The 24,241-nt window shown below is 35.1% G+C and overlaps 1 protein-coding gene across 1 annotated transcript in view; it reads left to right on the top strand.

The window, feature by feature from the left end:
* The window catches only part of ABCC9 (ATP binding cassette subfamily C member 9), a 128,246-nt gene that overhangs the window by 19,608 nt on the left and 84,397 nt on the right, over positions 1 to 24,241 (top strand). The window contains exons 6-15 of the mRNA XM_021716419.1: positions 825 to 991; positions 1,996 to 2,238; positions 4,216 to 4,410; positions 7,150 to 7,302; positions 7,959 to 8,114; positions 10,018 to 10,152; positions 12,033 to 12,195; positions 16,284 to 16,324; positions 17,235 to 17,377; positions 23,973 to 24,081. Coding sequence (XP_021572094.1) covers positions 825 to 991; positions 1,996 to 2,238; positions 4,216 to 4,410; positions 7,150 to 7,302; positions 7,959 to 8,114; positions 10,018 to 10,152; positions 12,033 to 12,195; positions 16,284 to 16,324; positions 17,235 to 17,377; positions 23,973 to 24,081 — 1,505 coding nt within the window. The remainder of the gene's footprint in view (positions 1 to 824; positions 992 to 1,995; positions 2,239 to 4,215; positions 4,411 to 7,149; positions 7,303 to 7,958; positions 8,115 to 10,017; positions 10,153 to 12,032; positions 12,196 to 16,283; positions 16,325 to 17,234; positions 17,378 to 23,972; positions 24,082 to 24,241) is intronic.

Below are 24,241 nucleotides of genomic sequence, written 5' to 3'. Positions count from 1 at the left end.
AGGCGGGTCTCGAACCCGCGGGCTCAGGCAATCCACTCACCTCAGCCTCCCAAAGGCGCGGGATTACAGGCTGAGCCACCGAACCCGGCTGATTTCTTCTTTCTTATATCGCATTCTCTTATACTGACCTTTATTAAAAGTTCAAAGTTGACTTAATCCTTGCCAACAGATCTCTAGGAAAGTCTCTGCTATATTTGTGGCACAATGCTAGTCGTGGTTCTGAGACAGTGTAATCCCTGCCTTTCTGGTCTACTTGAGGTCTGGGTTTACTCTGTAGGATTATAGCTCATCTCTGTGTTCTGCAGATGTGCTTGGTGTTTTAAACCATTTGAGTAAGAAGAAAAGTCACTTACTACTTTATTGATGATCTGTAAAGTAGAAATGCTATTACACAGCTACATGAATTCCATGATAATTCCTGGGTATGGCATTAGACATACTCCTTGGAGTTGCCACACACCTATTGGATAGGTTATACAGACAGCAGTTGTTAATTATTTCTATAATCACATCTTTTTGTAAGCAAGACCAGAAGATAAAGCCACTTTTAAAGTTTATAGAATTACACATAAATTTATTTACATGTCTGCTTATATCTTCCTATTTATCATGTAGGATCAGAGTGGAAGCACTCAACATTTTAAAGTTATTACCTCTTCAACTCAAAATTCCAAAAGTACACTAAAACATATAAGTAAAACTGTAGAAATATATAAAGTATTCAAAATTGCCTTTGTTATTCAAAAGCATTATATTTATGTTAAAATGTTAATGAAGTTTAAAAGCTCAAGAAAATAATGTATCTTTTTCTTTCATTGTTTCAGCCCTATTCTTGTATTGGGTCATGGCCTTTATTACAAAAACAATAAAATTGGTCAAGTACTGGCAGTCTGGCTGGGGCATATCAGACCTGCGTTTCTGCATCACAGGCATGATGGTCATCTTGAATGGGCTCTTGATGGCTGTGGAGATCAACGTCATTCGGGTCAGAGTAGGTATTTGATAATTTGTTTAGTTACTTGGATTCAAGACGGATTATGATTAACCAGAAATTATTAGCATTTATGAGGATGAACAAATGCATTTGACTTATATTTGTAAATATAAAGTTGAATTCATCACAAAGCTTTAGGCCATTAATGTCTCAGAAGTCTTCGTATAACCCTAAAATCTATTAGTAATTCACAGATCGTGTTTGACCAAATGCCTACTATGTGTCAAACATTGTGTTCAGTTCATATTATAGAAGAAATAATGTTTGGCAGGAGGTTCCATCATCCATGATTGGTCCCAAACACACTGGGCCTAAGCAAAGTACTGTATTCTCTGAAATTTAGAACTTAAAAGATTATCTAATCCAGTTCGCTTATTTCATTGATAAAGAAACTTCTATATATATAACTTTAGATATACATCAAAAGTAATAAAGTCAAGACCCATATATGATCTGTAATTACAAATCTATTGTACTTTTTACCACTTAATGCTGCCAGTTATACTGTATGAGATACTAGAGAAGACGTTTTCATATTCATTTCCCTTTAAAGACCTTTAAATTTGTTCTGTGAGTGGGAAGATACATGCTACAATGAATGTGGAGAACAGTTAGTTAATATCAGCCAAACCACAATTTAACAGAATAACTCAACAATGGTTTAAGAGCACGATTTAAAATTTAAACAATGTAAAAACCTTCGTTTAGTTGACCCTATCATAGGATATCATGAAAGATTGACCCTTCATAATAACTATCTTTTAAGAGATTAATTGATCTTTTAGATTGATCCCAAGAGGATTAAATGTGAAATTCTGGCATTTTAGCTACTCTACTCACAACAGGAAAGAAATATTTCAAAGAATATTTCAGAAAGGGATGGAAGGATGCATTAAAATATTGATCACTTGAAATGAAAATTTTAGTTTTAACATGTGGAAAAAGAATTGGGCTATTTGTTATACTGTGAATTTTTTTTTTTTTTTTTTTTTTTGCCACAGAGATATGTCTTCTTCATGAATCCTCAGAAAGTAAAGCCTCCTGAAGACCTCCAGGATCTGGGAGTGAGATTCCTTCAACCATTTGTGAATTTATTGTCAAAAGCAACATACTGGTGGATGAACACACTTATCATATCTGCTCATAAAAAGCCTATTGATCTGAAGGCAATTGGAAAATTGCCAATAGCAATGAGGGCAGTCACAAATTATGTTTGCCTGAAAGATGCTTATGAAGAACAAAAGGTAATTTAATATCTGTCTTCCATGCTCTTAATTGTAGAGATTGAGCCTATTAAATATAAAGACACAATGCTTAAATAATATTTATAGTTAAGGAAGAGCAGATTTTCTCCATCTGTCTTCCCCTATAGTTTTGAATCATGTTAATGGGCCACTGAGGAAAGACCAAAAAAGCCAGTAAAGTATAGTTATTGTGTTAGTTGCCTGGTCAATACATGAGGAAGGATAGAGAGAGTACTTTCTTTTCTTTGGGACATGTGACCAAGTAAGAATTAAGTTCTATTATGTACCATATCCATGTTACCATTTAATGCTAATAATTCTTGGAATTTTTATTAACTCTTTTCTCAAACACCTTGTGAAAAATTTGTTAGATAAAACTTTGTTATCTGTGAATAATCACTTTTAAAACATTAAGGCCTTATGTTATTTATTGACTAAAGTTTGAATTCTGTAGTTCAGACTTTGGAAGACAAATTAAATAAAGGGTCATTGCCTACTTCATGTATCATTCTATTTGTCTGCCAAAGTTGGCTTCCTCTGTTACTCTTTTTATGTATTAATAATGCTTTAAAACATTTAAAGATGAAAGACTTCAGATATTTTAATTTTGTCTTTTATTGTTTTGAATAGTCATGCATGCTATCCACAGTGGTAGATGTGTTTTCTATTGTAATCATCTACAAATGTCAGTATTATTTAAAATATTGGTATTCTCAACAATACTGAAGAGGAACAGAGTATGGTGAATCAGCTAAAAAGTTTTTGGTTGTTCTAAATCAAGATCAACAAAGCATTTATGGTTAATGATGAAAATGACTTTTGTTTTATATCATAAATGTGCTTTATGAAATTAATATTGCAGGAAATGGTTACTACAAATGAACTTGAGTCATTTCTCTAATTTTACTCAAGATCAACAAAACATTTATGGTTAATGATGAAAATGACTTGTTTTATATCATAAATGTGCTTTATGAAATTAATATTGCAGGAAATGGTTACTACAAATGAACTTGAGTCATTTCTCTAATTTTACCTCAGGGAACATATTGCATAAAAATTTTTAAACTTCTCTGCTAAAGTAAAGATTTTCAATTTCGCCTAAGCATAGCTTAAGTTTTCTGAACGTTCTTTGCAATAGAGATGAGCTTGAAGTTGGTGTATTAATGTCATATATTAATAAACTTTAGACTACACTCACATTATTCATTCTAACAAGGGATTGAATATGAAACACAACTCTAATTCATTGAGTTAACTTCTTTGCCACAATGAAAAAAACTTTAACTACCTACTCCCCAAGGCTTAATTATGATGATTGTTCAGGTCTTAAAATCTTTACCACAAAAAACTGTAGATGTGTGAAGTCATGCATTGATTTAGGCATAGATGGCCTTCTTCATTTTGCATTTCTTTGAGGAATACCTGGGCAATACAAGTCCATCATAATTGTTTAAAGTATTGGCTACTATTCATGGAAATTGGAAATACCTGGAGGAAAAACAACTTGAGGTTATGATGATCTGTTTTGTTTAATTTGTAGGAACTGGCTGTGATCTAGTAATTCCAGAGATCTTGACCAGTCTGTCAGTAACCTTGACTCTTGTACTTTACCATCTTCTTTTCCATGCAACATTATTGGTAATTTTCATGACAAATACCATTTTTCAAATTAAAGGGAAGTAAAAATGAATTCATCGTTTAGAATTTTATGTAATCCTTTGATGACTAAAAATAATACAATCTTACAAAAACTGTATTTTCTCATTCTCTCTATTTCATTAAAATGTGTTCAGTAGCTACTTTTTACATAGAGTACAAGAATAGAGAATTATGCATACTTCACTGAAAGGGGCTCAACATCTATTTTTAAACTTCTGAAATATCTTCAGAACCATCAGAAGGAATTTACCTGGTTGATCAGATTAATTGCAGCACTAGGCAATTTTATTTTGTTCCATCTGGTTTTTCTTTCAGAAAAAAGTCGCCGATCATCCAAATCGTACTCCATCTATATGGCTTGCAATGTACAGAGCTTTTGGGCGGCCAATTCTCCTTAGTAGTACATTTCGCTATCTGGCTGACTTACTGGGTTTTGCTGGGCCGCTCTGTATTTCTGGAATAGTTCAACGTGTGAATGAAACCCAGAATGGAACAAATAATGCAACTGGAGTAAGTATATGGTGCTTTTCAAAGGAGACACGTTATTGACAGATTTCACTGTAATTGTCATTTTTATTAAGGCGGTTTTATGAGTAGTTCAGTTAGGTTTTTTGTTTGTTTGTTTGTTTGTTTTGGTTTTTACCGTGAGTTGAATGCTATTTAAAAGAAAGAAGAACAATAATTTCCCTTGTAGAAAAAAAAATCACATGTTTACATAATAATTGATTGAATGTGTTCAGCACTGGCACCCAGGCTGGAGTATAGTGGCATGCTGCTCACAGGTACGACAGCCTCAATCTGCTGGGCTCAGTTGATCCTTCCACTTCAGCCTTTCAAGTAGCTGGAACTAAGGCCCTTGCCACCATGTCCAGCTAATTTTCCTGATTTATTGTAGAGACAAGGTCTTGCCAATTTGCCCAGGCCAGTCTTGAATCCCTGGTCTCAAATCCCTGGTCTCAGGCAACGCTCCCACCTTTGCCTCTTGAAGTGCTGGGATTACAGGCATGAGCCACCACCATGCGTGGCTATGTCAGCAAAATTATTTCTCAGAATAGACCCTATAAACATTTAACAGGAATCTATTGTATGCCAGAAACTATGTGAAGAAATTTCATATTGATTGTTTTATTTGATCTTTATAGCAATCCTTTAAAGAATGTTTATGCATGAGTCAATGAGGGGTGTTGAATCACTTTTTGGAGGCTGTGACTCTTTTCTTATATAATAAAAGCCATCACCCTGTTTCACAATGACAGGACTAGTCACGTTATGATATTTTTGTTAGATGTTATACTATTATTTTGGAGCTATATAATATAAAAACCATATATTTACCCTTACAAATATATAATCTTTTATTTTTTGTTCTAAAAGTTTACATCATAAACTTTCTAGTTTCTTCCTAAAACAAAAACTGATTTCCATTGTTTCACAGATAGATTTTCTAGTCCGATGAGTCAACTTTTCTTTTCTTTCAATCTGATTTTTCGTCCTTTTTTTTTTCATCTATTAAAATATTATGCATTGTGGGAGTGTACAATAAATGCTGCCTCTTCTGTGAAGCTTTTTGTGATCATCCTAGTTGGTATTTGGCTCCCTTGATACGCCCTTATGAACTCTTTACTTATGTCAGCACTTACATACCATACTATGCACAATAAAGTATATTATTTATGGATATATTTAACTTACTAGGTTGTAAACTTATGAAACAAAATTATGATAAACTGTTCATATCTGTGTCCATAATCTTAGTCCAGATCCTCACACACATTAGTATGCAACTTTTGAAGAGAACCAGATATTTTTAACATTGATTACACTTTTGTGCTATTTTATCCCTACTAGCTTAATTACACACAGATGTCTAAATATCACATAGAGTGCTTCCATTATCCTTCTTCCTTACACTTTAATCATGTGTCCTTCTGAGAAGGAACAGAATTTATACATTTGTATCTATTCCAACGAAAGAAGAGGAAGGGACTGGAACTAGAATTTTAGTAGCTCTAAGTCATTAAAAATAAAGAGTATCGGCCAGGTGCAGTGGCTCAAACCTGTGGTCCCGGCATTTTGGGAGGCCGAGGAGAGAGGATTTCCTGAGCCTGCAGGTTCAAGACCAGCCTGGGCAGCATGGTGAGTAAATCAAAAAATTAGCTGGGCGTTGTGGTACACACTTGTAGTTCTGGCTACTTGAAAGGCTGAGGCAGAAGGATCACCTGAACCCAGCAGGTTGAGGCTGTGGTGGCCTGGAGCGTGCCACTGCACTCCAGCCTGAGTGACAGAGTGAGGGGGTTCAGCTTGGAAAAAAGAAAAAAAAAGAAGAGTATCCAAATTAACATAATATACTTAAGTGTTATCTTTCCCTCTCGTCTTACAAACAAGTTACCATAAACTATTGTTAAAAGCAAAAATCAGTCAATTTTATATAACCTTATGTTAAATTCAGTTATATTCCTACTAAAACAATATTTTGCAAGCTAAGTTTTGTCACTGGAAGTGTCATATGGTTGAAATCAAAAGCCAATTTACATATTTTGTAATGTATGATTTATTTCATTAACATAAATTAAGATATGTGAAAATCAGAAAAAGTCAGCTGTATAGAATTATTTTAAACTAATAATGACTGACAGTAGTGGGAAACTATGGTGGGGGGAGGGCGATGGGATCAATGGCAGTAAATATCTGTCTGAGGACGGGAAAACACCTCTTATCAACAAGGTGCCTGAATGAAATGTACTTGTATACTTAACCCTTAACTGTACCCCACAACACCATAATAAAAAATATTAAAAAAAAAAAAGAGTAGAGAAATTGCATTTTTTTCACATATACAAGTCTTGCTAACCAGCTATTCGTTTTGTGGTGTCTGTTTCTCAATTAGAGCCTAAACTAACATCTTTCTCTTTATAAACTACTTTCCATTTAACTAAGGTAGAATATACCTTTGCAGGAAATGCACTCAAATTTTTTAAAACTAAAATTTACTTTTTAAAAAAATTTTTTACAATTAGGCATTTCTAGCAATCTTATTAATCAGTTGGAAATTGTATGCATTGAACTTATTTGTATTTGTGTCTGTAACATTATGGGAGAAAGTCCATGCCTAACTGTGGCTCATGATACTGTTGTATTGTAAAGATACTGTTTTATATTTTAAAAATGTGTCCTTGGGGAAATAAATGCAGACTGTACAATTGGTATATTAAAAGACTAATTTTGTCTCTTTTTTTCTTTTGGGTTAAGATTTCAAAAACTCTGTCATCAAAGGAATTTCTTGAAAATTCTCATGTTCTAGCAGTTCTTCTCTTCCTGGCTCTTATTCTGCAAAGGACATTTTTGCAGGCTTCCTACTATGTAACCATAGAGACTGGCATCAACCTCCGTGGAGCTTTACTGGTACATAAAGTTTTGAATTATCTTTGTTTCTTAAGAAGGCTGTTGGCTGTTCATATGTCTTCTTTTGAGAAGTATCTGTTCATATTTTTTGCCCACGTTTTAATAGGGCTTTTTTTTCTTTTGGTATGTTTGTGTTCCTTGTAGATTCTGAATGTTAGACCTTTGTTAGATATACAGTTGGAAAATATTTTTTCCCATTCTGTGGCCTATCTTCCAGCTCTATTGATGATTTCTTTTGCTTTACAGAAGCTTTGCAGTTTGATGAGGTCCCACTAGTTGAACTTATCTCTTATGGCATGGGAATTTGGGTTTTTGATTAGGAATTGGTTGTCATTGAATGAAAATAACTTTTAAAATAATATATTAATAAAAATATTTTGAAATCTTGCATTTACTTATATTCCCATTTCTATTTGCTCTAGAGCTTATGTTTAAAACTGAATGTATGCTGTGATTGTATCATTAAAAAAATAAGTTTGTATTTAGTTGAGGACTGAAAGCAACTATGCTAAAATAAAAATACCCGTAGTAGACAGTTTAAGAAAATGGCTTTCTTTCTTTTTTGTCAAAAAATTAAAAAAATTTTTCATTGAAAATAAGTAATCACAGTGTTGATTTTAAATTTGGAACTTTAGGCACATTTTTTTTTCTTGCAGGCCATGATATACAATAAAATCCTTAGGCTCTCTACGTCTAACTTATCCATGGGTGAGATGACTCTCGGACAGATCAACAACTTGGTCGCCATTGAAACCAATCAACTCATGTGGTTTTTGTTCCTGTGTCCCAATCTATGGGCTATGCCTGTTCAGGTAGATCAATATTAGTAAGGTTCTTGTTTGCAGAGAAAATAAAACAAAAAGGGCAGTAAGACATTTGTCTCAGCAAATGGCTTAATTTTTGAATGTGAAAATGTAATTATATCCTTTTTTATAGACAAGAAAGCTAAGAATCAGAAATGTTATAGACTAGGTTAAGAAAGTGGAGTTTGAAATTATACTGCTTAGGTTCCAATATCTGCTTTTCCCTTCATTTATACAAATGTTTTACTCCTCAAGGCATTAATCTCCTTAACTATAAAATGGGTGTACTCTGCCTTACAGAGATGTGGTAATTTTCAAGATTCAATTAGTTAATGTGTTTATAGCATCTAGTATAGTACCTAGCATTTCATAGGCACTCAGTAATTGTTAGTCGTTAATAGTATTGTTTGAATCCATGCAAGTCACAGAACCACAGTTTGACCTTCATTTTGGCGAACTCTCTTTTAGTATTTCTAAACTAGAGCAATTGCTTTAATCCATCTCATAGTTTCAATAGCGAGTATATTACAAAATGTTAAACTTTATAAAGTGGTTAGAACACTGCAAACTGGAAGGCTGTTTTCTATATAAAATAACATTTTACTAAAGTCACCTGTTTTTTCCCTATTAGATAAAAATAGAAAAAGAAATGTGTTCAGTTTTTTTCTCATTGTGAAGCTGGATATTCTTTAATTATCTCAAGTTTTGCATTCTGTAGATGGAGGTTAAACTGTAGATCTCATCTGATGCAATCTATCACCTATGCTCTTGTGCCACATTTTTTTAAGAGCATGCAATAATAAAGAACATATGTTGATTTTTAATTTATTGTTTGCCTTTTAATTTTTTAATGGAAACCACTTCAAATAAAAGTGTATATCATGCACAGTGCTTTGCAGAAAGTAAGATTTAAGATTTATTTTGTCTCATTTTATCACTATATACTCATACATAGGTGAATTAGGTAGCTGCCTATATGGTATAATTTAAAGAGCACCAAAATCTGTAAATAACTGCATCATGGTGACCTTAAGGAATTTTTTTGTTTCAATTGGAATTTGAATTTCCAAAGTATCTAATTAATTAAGCAGTAAACATATGTCATTACCCTTGGAAAGCTGCTATTAAGTGTATATCATTGGCATATAGGCTTAAATTATATGCTTGAACTGCATGGCTATATTTCATTAATTGACATTTTGAGGTATAAATTGAACACCTGGGGGGAAAAAAGAACAATTCAGGGAGAATGGTTAACAGGGTTAAACCTTGACTTTTTAAAGGAAGAAGAAAGTGGTAACCAGAGAGAGTAGGCCATGGATTTTGGGAAATAAATTTTAAAGGGAAATGTGTTAAGATGGAGCACCGATTTTAGTTTTTTTGCATTTTTAGTTAGGGCCATCCTTCTTGTCGTTAGGCAACTTCTGGAATCATGGGAGGTGAGGAGCTCAGATTATTCCTTCAGTCCACAGATAACCATCCTGTACTCACATCATGATGCTACCCTCTATTTTCCTTCCTCTCAGCCTTGAATAGTTAGGACAACTCCAACAGAATATAGAATGTCAAGTTTATAGTGGATGACAGCATTTTCAAGAAAAAAGTGTATGCCCTTTAAATAAATTGAAGACTACTTTAGAAGGTTGGAAGCATCATGGGACTATTCTGCAGCTTTATGCAATAAATCGGATTGACACCAGTTGTGCAGATCATCATACTAAAAATACATTCCCAAGACTTAGCCTTCCACAAATAAATCATACTAAACCCAACTGTCACAGTTGAGCTGACTTCCAAATAAACTTAATATAATAATTAAGAAATACTACATTTTCACTAAAATTATTTCCTTTCATGCAGTGGCTCCCACACCCCCATTCATTTTCCCTTTTCCATGTGTTTTTCTTCCTAGATCATAATGGGAGTGATTCTGCTCTATAATTTGCTTGGATCAAGCGCATTGGTTGGTGCAGCTGTCATAGTGCTCCTTGCGCCAATTCAGTACTTCATTGCTACGAAGTTGGCAGAAGCTCAGAAGAGCACACTTGTAAGTACATCTTTTGGAAACTTTATGAGAAAAGTCCAGTAAGGCTGTTTTATTTTTATACTATAGAAAATGAGCACAGGCCAGGCACGGTGGCTCATGCCTGTAATCCTAGCACTTTGGGAGATTAAGGTGAGAGTTTTAACCTCTCAAAATTTCAGGAGTTTGAGACCAGCCACAATTACAAAGTTATTGAAAAAAAGAAAATGAATGCATATCACTCAGGATTATTTGGGGAATCATTATAGTTCATTTCAATTCTTAGGTGCAATTATATGCTGTGTTGCTAAAACAATTTTTAAAGTGTGTTGGACATTTAAGATTTGATTGTTGACTCAGAATACTAGAATTACAGATTCTAGTGTTTTAAAGTGCCTTGAGACGATGAGGCTTTGGATCTTGTTAGGTCACTTGTCTAAGGAATACTCTAAAGTGTACTTTAAGACCACTGGATGTCAGTTATTAACATAGAAGAAATGGATCAAGGGACAAGTGAAAGGTCAGGTTTGTTGCTTCTGAAATTAAATTTCCCCGAAGTAGCCTTGAACCATGTGAAGATCTACAGTGCTCCATTGAAATGTGTTAGTGGCAGCTGCTCTAGCTGAATTTGTTCCTGGTCAACTTGGCAAGCAAGAAAAAGCCCAAATTTTTGACCCTTTCTGTCTTCAATTTGCCATGAAATCATTTAATTTGAGTAAGAATTGACTGCTTTTAAAGCAATATTTGCAAATAATTAAAATTGTTGTCAACATATTTAGAAATAAAGTTCAATTAAATATGAGCAAGACTGTCTGTGAATCAGGTGTAAAATTTGGGGATGCTGCCACTGATGGAATTGTTACTCAAGTTCATATTTCCACTGTGACAAACAAGTTGTGTGTCACACAAGTGGTTTTTATCACTTGTTTTTCTACTGCTTCTGGTGAGTTTATTCATTTTTTCTGTCTGAACCTTCTATTCTTCTATCCTTTTTACTCCAGTACACAAATACAGAAAGGTGTAGAAGGGGAGAATAAGGAGAGAGATGACTATGTCCAAACTTCTGTCTTTCATTTAGCTTTTCATGCCATATTCACTTACTCATTGAACAATCATTTGATAGGCACTTAAGACCATGTATAGCTGAACCAAACAGGCTGTTTCCTACTTTTGCTTTCTCTTATCTATCGTTTGGCCACTCTTCTGACTCTGTTGATAATTATCAGTAATTCTATCAGAATATGTGGTGGTGGAGGAAGCTAAAACAGCTGGCTAAATTGAGACTTTTTTATCGGCTACAAATCACTCTTCAATTAATCCAGCCTGTTAGTAAATCTAAGTTAGGCCTTAACCAAGAGCTTACAAAGACATATGTAGAAGACTCTTGAAGTTTAAAGATAATAGGCTTGGTTTCAATAACTGTATTATGAAGATGCAAGGTGAATACACCCAGTACTCTCACATTACCCAATAAGAAGAAAACTGACTTTTCTTAAATTCATTTTTTTTTTCTTCTAAGTATGACTGATAGTGTTGTCGGATGCATAAAATGATTTTGACGTTAGGGACCATTAAAGTCTCTTTATTATTTCTTTAAATTTATGTCTGTATTATCTGCAGATACTACTCAGGGACATCATGTAAAATTGAAGAAATTGCTTTTGTGTAAATCAAAGCCACAGAGATATACGCGTTTTTAAGTGGAAAAAGCATTTTGAAGCTGTCTAATTAAACCCTTTATTTCATGAAGCACAGAGAGTTTAATCCCTTCTCTTGGGAATTTCACAGCATATTTAGTGGCAGAGTCAGTCAGAAATTAAGATTTCCTCAGCCAATCCCTTTCCACTACCTTTTTGATTTCCTTGGATGCTGCTAGCATTATTTTGTATTCCTTTGTTTTATAGGATTATTCCACTGAGAGACTGAAGAAAACAAATGAAATATTGAAAGGCATCAAACTTCTAAAGTTGTATGCTTGGGAGCACATTTTCTGCAAAAGCGTGGAGGAAACAAGAATGAAAGAACTATCTAGCCTCAAAACCTTTGCACTTTATACATCACTCTCCAGTAAGTTGCTGTTGTTCTAAGAGCAGGTGATGTTAAAAGAAACCAAAAAACATATGGTCTATTCAGTTTAGATTGTAATGAATGAGATATTCTAACAATGAAAGGAAATTCAGTTATTTTTTTAGTCACGTGCTATCCACTAGCCACATGAGGCTATTTATTCACATTTATTCATTCATTCATTCTTAAACTGGAGTCTTACTCTGTTGCCCAGGCTGGAATGCATTGGCACATTCATGACCACTGGAGCCTTGACCTGCTGGGCTCAAATGATTCCTCCTCCTCAGCCTTTCAAGTAGATGGAACTACAGGTACACGCTATCATGGCCAGCTAATTTTTTGATTTATTGTAGAGATGAGGTCTCGCCAGGTTGCCCAATTTGGTCCCGAACCCCTGGGTTTAGGCAGTCCTCTTGTCTGGGCCTTCCAAAGTGCTGGGATTACAGGCTTGAGTCACTGCAACCGGCCTTATTTACATTTAAATTCAAGACCAGAATAAACACAGGTTGGAGTCAAGTAGACATGAATTTGATTCCCTACAAGTTGTGTGCCCTTGGCCATGTTACTTTAACTGAAATTCTTGGTTTCTCCACCTATAAAATGAGGAGAGTGATGCTAATAGTACCTCCAATTAAAACCCTCTTATCAGCTACAATTGGGATATAGCTAGTTGGTCTTCAGTAAAATTTTGTTTATTGAAACTGATTTGACTGCATTACAATTGATCTTCTTATCCCCAAAGATTCTTTAAAATTATTTGCAGTTTTTTTAAACCTGTTTCTTTGGGAGTGTATGATATATATATTTTTGAAGATTGTCAAGAAAATATAGCCAATTTTGAAAACTGAGGAGAAAAAGTATTTCCAGGTGAGAGAAACCAAACTACATTCACATAAACCCTTTTTTCAGTACATTTTCAAGATTTTTTAAAACAGAGCTCTTTTGTCCTCAATTCTAATTTTTAAAAAGCAATTGTTTCAAAAATATCATTTTCTTTTCTGAAGTGTGACTCTAAGTGAGCTCACAAATAATGGGTTCATGATAGTACAATTCAGACTAAGTTAGCCAAACTACTCCTGCTAATATTTGATTTGGTTTGTGTGTCATTTTGCTCATCTGTGTTGTTCCCAAGAGCTTTAACTACTTAGAGTCTTGGGGGTGTATGTATTGTTTCCTCTCGAATTATAAACTACTTCAGATCATAGAGATTATAAACACTTCTTTTGTGAAATACATTCAGCAAAAATATTTGGCTTATAGAGCTATTTATTCTGGCCCTAACGTTTGATGTATTAAAAATGAAATTGGAAGGATTTTTATCTTCCAGCTGTGAACCACTGCTAATATGGTGTCAAAATGCTAGAAGACAGAATGATTGAGATTCACTCGCCTTATATATAGTACTCTAAGCAGGTGGCCCCTGCAATACATCCTTCTCTGTAGGGGTCTGATACAGCCAGAAAGAACTGTAATATACTGAGAGTATACTCAGTCAATTACTACTGTAAGTGGCTTTTCATATGACATCTCCCTTAATCTTCACAACGGCCCAGTGATTTAGACATTAATTGCACTTTAGAAGCTAGAATATTGAGTTATATAGTGCTTAAGTAACTTGAATTTCCGCCAAATCATCTAGCTACTGAATGGCAGAAGTAAGATGCTAACCCAGTTTGTTTCCAGGTGTGAGACTTGGGTTGGTTTTGAGTCAAATGTGAGGTGAGAAAGAAAAACGAGACGTCTAAAGGTAAAAATACATGATCATGTGTTCATGATAGGCAGAAAGAATTCTTGAGTCAATGGAACAAAATTCCAATTTGACCACTTCCAAGTTTTATGATTTGATTAAGTACAGTGTTGTTGATGGTTAAGAGCTTGAACTGTGTGAGTTGAATAGAGTTTACTATACATCCCAGCTCTGCCACTTTGTAGTGGCATAGCCTTGGGTAAGATATTTTATCTTCTAACCTCAGTTTCTTAATCTGTAACATGGTATACTAATAGTGTCTATGATATAGGATTGTAGTAAAGATTAAAGTAGATAATGAATGATACACACTCTACTCCAGGCACTATGTCAAGTGCTTCATACTCATTATCTCATATGACACACCTAGCAAATAGTCTAGTGCTCGGTAACTTCTGGCCCTCAGTTTCTACATCTAAAAATTAGTGTAGTAATAACATTTCTATCACAGATATGTTGTAAGATTAAATGAGGCAGTAAATGTGAAACTGCCTAGTGAATGTTAAAATATTTTGTGAATAGTATTTGTAGAGCACTATGCAGAGGCGAAGAAGAAGGAGGAGGAGGAGGAATGAAAGAGAGAAAGAGAAAGAAAAGAGAGAGGGAGGAAAGAAGGAGAGAGGGAGAGAAGAAAAAAGAAAGAAAGAAAGAAAAGAAAAGAAAGAAAGAGATAAAGATTGCATAAGATAGTTGTTACTCTTGGGTATTAGAGGGTAAACTGACCTGAAATAAAATCAGGACTCAGGAATTTGTCAGCCATACCACCTTGGTCTCAGTTTTCTCATCAGTAACCTGGAATGTATGACTAGTACTTTGGAGAATTAAATAAGGTATTGTATGTAAAGTGTTTACAAAAGTACCTGAAACATAAAAGTACTCCATTGTTGGTCTCCACAAATATCAAAAAGCAAAGTGAAACAGGAAAAATACTAGTAGAACTGCAGATCTATTTCTACTCTTCTGAATCAGTGTTCTTGCCACTTGAGATAATATTTGAGGAGGAAGATCCAGATTTTAATTCAAGCTCTATCACCTCCTTGTTTGGAATTTTGCATGTAACCCCTTCTAAACTGTTTCCTCAGTATTGTGTAAGGTTGTTGTAATCCGTTAAGCGTGAGAATGCACATAAAATAGTAGCATCATGCCTCTGTAATTGTGAGTGGTTAAGGAGTAGCAGAACAAAGTGACGCCAAACACAGACTGAGGAGCCAGACTGTATGGGTTTGAATCCCTGCTGTGTGACCTTGAGCTTCTCATTCTCATCTTTACAGTGAGATCATTAGAAATGCAGAATATAAATGAATGACAAGGGTAAAAGAAAAAAAAATTCACTTAGAAAATAGGGTGACAATAGCCAGAGAAAGATCAGGGCAGAAAACATGGCTCCTCATCTGCATTATTAAGAAGCTCAGATCAGTGTTAGGGTTCCCAGGACTGTGTGAGAGTTTGTATTTGATAACTCAGTCACGTCTAGACTTGCAAAAGTACAATCTGATTCTGTTCTATGTACAGTGGTAAGGATAGTTCATAAAAGTAGATGAATTTTTAAAACTCTGGGCCCTGTACTGTCAAGAAGACTAGATTCTAGCTCTCACCCTGCCAGTGTCTGGCTCTGTTACCAGCAATTCACTTAATCGTTGAGCCCTTTGTCCCTAAAATTCCATAATTTATGAACACTGTGACCACAAATCGTCAACCTGGCTTCTTTATTTTTACTATTACTTCCAAACCCTAGTATTTTAGCCTAAAATATGACTATTTCTTGTTTCAGCTAGGAATATCATGTTCATCAAATGACAGTGAAATATATTCCTGGAGAGATATTTAAAGCAAGTAGAGGGCCTAGAATTTGGGGCTATTTTGTTAACTGAAAGGTCTATAAATTAACATTAATATAATGCTGGAAATAGAACTTGAAGTAATATCAAATTCTTGTACTTAAAATTTGTAACCAAATTTTCATGTATTTATATTAGTTTAGTGGACCAAACAAAATATAGACTGTAAACCCTCTCAAGAATACACATTTTTAAAATCTAATAATTTGTATCATTAAAGGATTAGTTTATCTAAATTCTGTAGCTTGTGGCATTTCATAAGGAAAAAATTTCAATAAAGGAAAACAAAACTCTGGTCAAGACTAATGTGTGGGAGCCCATACAACTGCAGACAAGGAGATATCAACTGGGAAATGTCTGTGGACTCCAGACAAAATACTATTTAATACTCTTTGTTCTTCCTGTTTTCAAGGAAAGTTAAAGTAATAACAGATGATTAATTAAAGTTACTGAAAATGTTTTCACAGCTCAATGAAACTAATGTATATTATTTCATTCCACAGTCTTCATGAACGCAGCAATTCCCATAGCAGCCGTTCTTGCTGTAAGACTTTTTTCTTGCTTTTAGAAATGAAAGTTGGTGTTTAGAAATGATTTATGAACAAGAATGCGTGGGTAGTAATATATATTACTTCACCTCTGTGACTTTCCTCTGTGCAATCTCTATTGCAATAGCTCTAATCTAGAGTTTTTCAATTGTGACACTATGGACATTTGAGTCCAAATAACTCTTGGTTGTAGGAGGCTGCTCTGTGCGACAGGATGTTCAGCAGCATCCCTGGCTTCTACCTACTAGATGCTAGTAGCACTCTCAGTCATGACAATAAAAATATTCCCAGACATTGCCAAATGTCTCCTGCAGAGCAAAATTAACAGTGGCTGAGAACTAACAGTTATAATCTCAATGACCTGGTTCCCAGATACTTTTACAACAGCTAGATCAAAAACAGATAATGTTAAATAATTACATTATATTTCACACTAAAATGACTAACCAGCAACTATTATTATTAATAGGGTATATAAGTCTTCATCGGATACCAATACCGGCAGGTTTAAGAAAGTTCCACAATAGGAACCCTAAAATAACAGAACATTCTCTTTTCTCCTAGAATATTTAGTCTTGCTTGGAAAGAGCCCGACTGGTTGTTGAAAACTCGACATTATCCATCCAGTTAATCCCCCTTACTTAGTAATTTGATAGAAATTAGTTTCCTAATCTTTAGAGTTTTTCCTGACTTTCTCCCAAGTTTATGGCTATAATGACATGTAGACACTTCAGCACTCACAAGTAGCAAGTATTATTTTAGTTAGGGAGTTTTGAATAAAGTCATTGTTTTCATAGATACAATGTACATATTGGTACAGCAGAAGATGTTAGGTTTCTAAAATTGAATATAAGCATATGTGAAACTTTCTCCAACTTTCTCTAAAGAACTCCTTTCTTTGCACAGACATTTGTGACCCATGCATATGCAAGTGGGAAAAATCTGAAACCTGCAGAGGCCTTTGCATCACTGTCTCTCTTCCATATTCTGGTCACACCACTGTTCCTGCTTTCCACAGTGGTCAGATTTGCAGTCAAAGCCATCATAAGGTATGCACTGAAGTATCTGAAATTCTTTTCTTATTATGAAAGAAATGACATGTGCTCATGGGAGTATATTTTTAAAAGTATTAGAAAGAATGGTAAAAACACTGTCTGGATATAACCATTGTTAAAATTATGGCATGCTACTTTTTGGTCTTTATTTATTTCATATAAGAATCTGGTTTTTTTTTAGAGATGAGGTCTCGCCAAGTTGCCCAGGCTGGTCTTGAACCGTTGGGTATAGCAATCTTCTCACCTTGGCCTCCCAAAGTGCTGGGATTATAGGCATGAACCACTGTACCCGGTCATAAAAATCATTTTAAAACAAAAAATTTAAATGTATTTAGCTCTTACTCTTTAGTTTATTAATTATTTTTAAAAATTGTTTTCTTCACATTCAAATGTTATAATAATGAAATTTACTGGCAATGTAATATTCCATTGCTGGGAAGTATTCTTATTTATTTATTTTATTGAACATTTAGAATATTTTTATTTTCTCCCTGACATAAATCATTTTGAGATAAACACATCATTGGTTATCTTTATGCTTTTCTCTCATGATTTTCTTAGGTCACATTTCTAGAAAAGTAGGGATGATTGATTCTAATATTATTCACACCTTTAAGACCCTTGATGAATATGTTGTTGTCCACTAAAATAGTGGTAGGTCAAAGGGGGGTACACATTTTAAAGATTTTTAAAAATGAATACCGCCATAATATTTTCCACTAAAGCTGTGCCAGTTTATATTGGCACCCTAATTAGCCACAGTAAGTATTCACATCAACATGTATTTACCGTTTTAACTGGTTTAATCTGGCAAAAAAACAAATTTAGATTCATAGTATCTAAAATAGAAAGATTGATAAGACCATTTAGTATTTTGCTCATTTAAATACACTTCTATTGTGTTTCCAACCAATGTAGACTTTGTCTCACTTATAATTTCCTATAATACATTACTATAAAAATAGTAGTGATATAATTACCATTTCCCCACCACTTTACTTATACATGTTACCAAACTACATGATACTACATTGTCTATACTATAGTCTACATGTCTTATACTCTATCATAAACAAGGCAGTCTTAAAGTAGAATTTTGCTTTTTTGATATATGATCTTTATAAATATTACAAAACCTCATCATGCCTCATTAACAGTCATTATCATATTTATATCTGACCTTTAAAAAAATGCCAAGATGTTGCAAAACTGAAGGGAAATTGGAACATTGAGCCTTTAAATATACGAAATACGATGTTGCCATTGACAACAACATAGAATATCTCTTGTGTAAGTTCTTTTAAAAGGAGATAACTTTCCTGGTGTCTAAACTACTAAGAAAATTGGTATTTAATGTTCAAAATACCAGAATCTCCAGTTTAAGGAAGTAGTTTGCATTGGCTTAACGATGACTTAATACCAAATAATATTAAAATGTATATAAATTATCATATTATAAACCAAGTTGTGATCGAATATGATAATAAAGCAAGGTTTCAATCTTATTCTCTAAGGCATGTCATTGATAACAATTCTAGAGCTGTTTGTGTTTAGACTCAGGCCCTCTGACCACATCTGCCCTCGTTTTCTTATTGTTCTGCCTTCTGAAACACTTGTGCAGATCACTGACTGCTTTTTGTAGCAGCACCACTTCCAAATTAGGCAGTGCTCTGGACGGGAAGCTACTTCAAACAATAAAATTGATAAATGGTCAGAGTCTGCTATTTTGGTCCTTATTTTCATTTTCTCCACTCAGCAACTGTCCCTTTCATGGTTGCACTTTCAATTGGAATTTGACTTTGTTCTACAAGTGGAGATAGAAAGCCGTTGATAACTTATAACAGATAATGCCTCTGAAATCAGGAGGTTACCAAACATCAAAAGGACTTTAAGAGTTGATTTGAAAATAAAAAATAAATACAAACTAGGAGTAGCCCTCAAATCCTCAGGGCACAATGCTGCATTAGTAAATCCTAGTAAAGTTGGGGGTGGATTACCCCTGTACTTTTCTACATAGCACTCTCCCTTCTGCACATCTCATGGAAAAGGCATTTGCCAGTTTGATAAAGACCAGTCTGTTTTCAAGGCTCAGTTCCAGATCCCAAGCTATAGGCCAAATAGAATCTGCTCATAAAACCTGCTTGTCCAAAATGAGTTTCAGTGGTTGAATTGCGGGTCCTGCAGAGATGGTTGGTCAGCAGAGGGTGCCAATCTTTTTTCCCTCTGTGTACCACTTCTGGGAACCCAAATGAGCACTTTCCCAGTATTGACTGGACTTGTGGCATTTTCTACTGTGCCTGGGAACGCATGACCAGTCTTTGATGCCAGTTGGCCCACAGTGAGTTGAGCAGCCTGTTTATAATCGGAGGCTATGGTCAGCTGATTTTGAAACCGCCTCTTCAGAACTGTGATAATCTTAAGTCCTTCATTGCACTCATAAATGCACTCAGAAATTTGGTGGGTTAGAATAGGGTGAAGCACACTCCCACACTTGGATTATGCATGTTTGTAAGAGACTTGTAAACTTTTCTGCCTGAAGAAAATTTTATTTCATGTAAAATTCTCTGCTCCAGGAAAATTCTATGCTTTCTTTAAAAAAGGTTTAGCCTGTTAGTTAAAGTTATCTTCTCCATGTCATTCAATGTGTAGGGCCACATATGTATATCATAAAATGGAAGAACAAAGCAGTTATGACTCAGGTTATCCCCTCACAACCCCCAGCACTCATACCTTTGCATTTTCTAGACATTTTCTAGTGAAATGTTTTTGCATACATTTGCAGAACAGGATGAAGGATAATAACTAATATCAAAAATATTAAAGTACTTGGATAAGAGTGATTTTTTTTCAGGATACTTGCCCCACTTCCTCCACTTCGCTTTGTTTGTAAGGAAATAATTTATATGTTTTGCTTTTCTGGAGGAGAATATGTTGTATCCTTTATAAATAATTTGAGTATAGGTTTCTTGTATTTGATGTATAATGCAATATTTATGTCTACAGATTGTTATTTGTCAAGGGAAAAAAATATAAAACAAATTCCTCATTTTGGGGGGATCATCTTTGTGTCCCTTCTCTCATGTACCTCCCAAAGGGATTCATGCTTGACTAGATTACTGCATTACTTTCAATTAAATAAATTGCTATGATATTTATCAGAAAGCACACTCACATGTTGGCCTGGTCTCTGTATTTCAGTTTACAAAACTTCATAATTCCTATGCAAAAGACATGTGACTGCCAGCAATAAAATCAATGATTTCTGATCAATATGGCACCTATGCAAGGTACTCAAGCTGTGTTCAAACACCCAAAGTGAAACTGAAGAAGTGAAAAATTAACACGTATAACTAAGACCTTAAATATTTTGTGAATCTAAACAAATGAGAAAGTAATAAAAATACTGAATAGAAAGGTGGTAGAGGCAGGAAAGCATATTGATCGGTATGAAATATACCCATTTTCAAAACCTAGCACTGCCATGAAATACTCATTGTTTGACCTCAAACATGTTATTTTGTATCTTTGTATCTCAGCTTCCTCCCTTGTGAAATGAGCACAATAATATCGCCTGCTTATGGCTGTTGAGAAAGTTAACAAGAGGATACATGAACAGTGCCTAGCATGTTGCCTGAATAATTTAGGAATTTTACAAATCTCCATTTTACTAATTTATAGCCATTTTACTCATCTCCACTTCATGCCCCAGTGCCTCTGCATGGATCTATGTTCACTAATTAATACTTCATGCACACTGCAAAGATGAAAGTTAGACTGAAATCTGCTGGGAGTCCACAGTCTAGTTGGAGATACTAGGGAGGTAAACTAATTACAGTTTGCTGGGTTATGGTGTTGTAAAGTCATACACAGAATGCCATGGGCCCATATATGAGGATCACTGAAGCTTATTGAGAGGGAAGGGAGTCTATCTGATCAGCAAGGATTTAAAGGGAAAGCATAGTTTTTCAAAAGGAGCAAACCATGCAAGGGAAAGGGGTGAGTAAGTAGGTGAGGAATTTTGATATATTCAAGGGCACTGCAAATAGTACAATGTAGTTGGAGAAAAGATTTTGATGAGGAAAGTTTCAGGGCATGAAACTGGAGAATAAAACCCTGATCACCTTTTAGATAATGGAAAAGATGCTGTAAGGCAGAGGGGTGCCATTTAAAGAAAGGATTGTTACATGAATAGATTTGCATTTTTAAAATATAACCCTGGCAGCATGATGGATATTCCTTCATCCTTAGTCAGGATTTGTGCGTTTTCTATAACTGTTTTGCCTCTGTGATTTCTAAAAGGACCTCATCTGAACAGGAAATACTTTTAGTATTACCCATTTGTTCATTCACCAGACATTTCTTGAGGAATTCCCATGCTATGTTTTAGGCATTGGGCTAGATTCTGAAGATGAAAATCTTTGCTCTTAAGGAATTCACAGCCTAGTGGGAGAGATAGACATGTAACCAACAGGCATAAAACAATGACAAAATAGCAGTACAGGAGGTCCTCAGCCAGACAGCCTAGAATGACTGGGGACATGGGAAGGAAAGAGAAGATACAAGTTCAGTGAAGGATTAGTATTGGGAGTTCATTAATGTTCCTGGTAACTGGTGTTCCAAAGTGGGATGTGATGAATAGGAGAGAAAGTTCTCCCCACCCCCAGTTAAGTTCAGGGTTCATTATTTTCACTGTTCAGTAAAAATGGGGCTCATTTATTCCATTAAAAGCTTCAGTAAGATTTGTGTCTATACCAGGAAAGTGAAATGGAGAAATGAATCAACCTATTTTACTTAAATGTCTGAATCAATTTATTCCTTCTTTGATTTATTCAACAGACTGTGTATTCGAGCCATTGTTAGATGTGGAGTTACCAAGGCAATGAGGCTAGCTTTTGCACTTTCCTTTGTGTGCAGAGACATAGTGTGAGATTGTTTGAAGGTATTCCTTCGATTGACAAGCGCGTGCCTCTTAAAATTAAATCTCTTCAAAAAATATAAATAACAATTACAGTCTATAAAAGTAAAGACGTAATAACTGCCACTTAAGATGAATAAATGTTATTTCATAAGGCATTTCCAACACTGTCTCTCCTAAGTCTGTATGTTGGTCAACGACAGCGTACAAACCAAAGCTCTTCTTAAACAATTCCCTCTTTTAGTTCCCAGTAAGTGCAGTTTGGAAGCTAATAGTTAAACTGCCCCAATGGGTTTTTATCTACCTTCATGTTTCTACGGCATGCAAGACCAAAGGGCTTAATGAATCTGGGCAACAAACTGAATTAAATTCACTTTTTTTCATTTTGTTAGCATGTCACGAAAACAAACTCTAGAACTATCTGGAGGCACTTAGCTTTACTACAAGCTCAAATACAATTTTTTTAAAAAGAAAGCTTTTCGAGTACATGTTTTCTAATTTCCTATAGAAGGCACTACTACCCTTGTAGTTGATACTGCTTATACCAAGCAAGATGGTTCACTTTCTGCACCCTAATATGGTAAAAGGAGCATTTATTTTCCTTTGCAGCTTCACCAAATTTTCTTTCTTTCTTTTTTTTTTTTTTTGAGTTGTAGTCTCACTCTGTTGCCAGACTGGAGTGCAGTGGCCGCTCCCGGCCACCGCAGCCTTGCCTGCTGGGCTCTGGCGATCCTTCCGCCTCAGCCTTCCGAGTAGCCGGAATTACAGGCATGCGCTACCACACCCGGCTGATTTTTTGATTTATTGTAGAGGGATTACAGGCTCATCCACCGAGCCCAGCCCAAATTTTCTTTTATGTATTATTTTGTTTATAGGAGGAGTTTTCAAAGTATGTTTTCTTTCTTTCTTTTTGCTCCTGATTCTATGACACTGGTTTGAGAAAACTAGAAGGGGTGGGGTAGGGCAGATGAGCAAAGGGGTCTTGCACAAGGCCTCTCAAACTGTAATGTGTTTGTGAAGCACCTCTGGATAGTGTTAAAATGCATATTTTAGTTTATATGTGATGGTAGAAGCCTGAGGTTTTTCTGTGTCTAGTAAGCTCCCAGTTGGTACTGAGGCTGCCGGTACTCAACTGACACTTTGAGTAGCAAGATTCTAGAATTCAAAAAATATGTGTAATACAGGCTGTTTAAGCAGGATACACAGTGACCAGGGACCCTAGAGATCTGCATATTACATGCTGAATGATTTTAGGCAGATTACTTAACTTCTCTGTACTTCCCCTCACTTGTAAAATTAGAATAATGAATACTTTCCTCATTGTTATTATTTTTAATCACCCTATTCCAAGTTGTTATCCAATGCCACCATCTTTGAGAAGGAATATCATTGCAAAACAATGTAAAAGAAGTTCTGCTGAATTGAAAGTGACTAATCACTCTGACTTTCCTGAGGTTTTTCTGGTGTTAGCACTGAAAGTTTCATGTCCCAGGAATCCCTCAGTCCTTGGCAATATATGATATGTGGTCAATCTAGCTGAATTTCCAGTTGGTAGGAAATGACTTTCACAAGCAGCCCACTTACTGTGATAATGAATGGTGGGGGGTTGTTTAGGTAGTACTTTCTTGGTGATGGTTTTATTGTTAACTCTTCTTCTGTGTTTGCTTTTTGTAGTGTTCAAAAACTGAATGAATTTCTCTTGAGTGATGAGATTGGCGATGATAGTTGGCGAAGTGGAGAAGGTGCTCTTCCTTTTGAGTCTTGTAAGAAACACACTGGAGTCGTAAGTGCTTTTCTTAAACTTTATTTTATTATAGAGTTGTAGGGTACAAGTCAGAATAGGTACATAAGTAGTCTATGTGCAGGTGAAGTTTGGGCCGCCAACTGGTCCTCACTTTCCCTGGTTGAGACCAGGTACCCTTTATTTTGTTACTTACTCTCCA

Source organism: Carlito syrichta, unplaced genomic scaffold (genome assembly GCF_000164805.1).
Source record: "Carlito syrichta isolate Samal-C Ts95f unplaced genomic scaffold, Tarsius_syrichta-2.0.1 Scaffold308809, whole genome shotgun sequence".
NCBI classification, from domain to species: Eukaryota; Metazoa; Chordata; class Mammalia; order Primates; family Tarsiidae; genus Carlito; species Carlito syrichta.
Note: the sequence above shows the minus strand (reverse complement) of the source record. Positions and strands in the feature narration are given on the sequence as shown.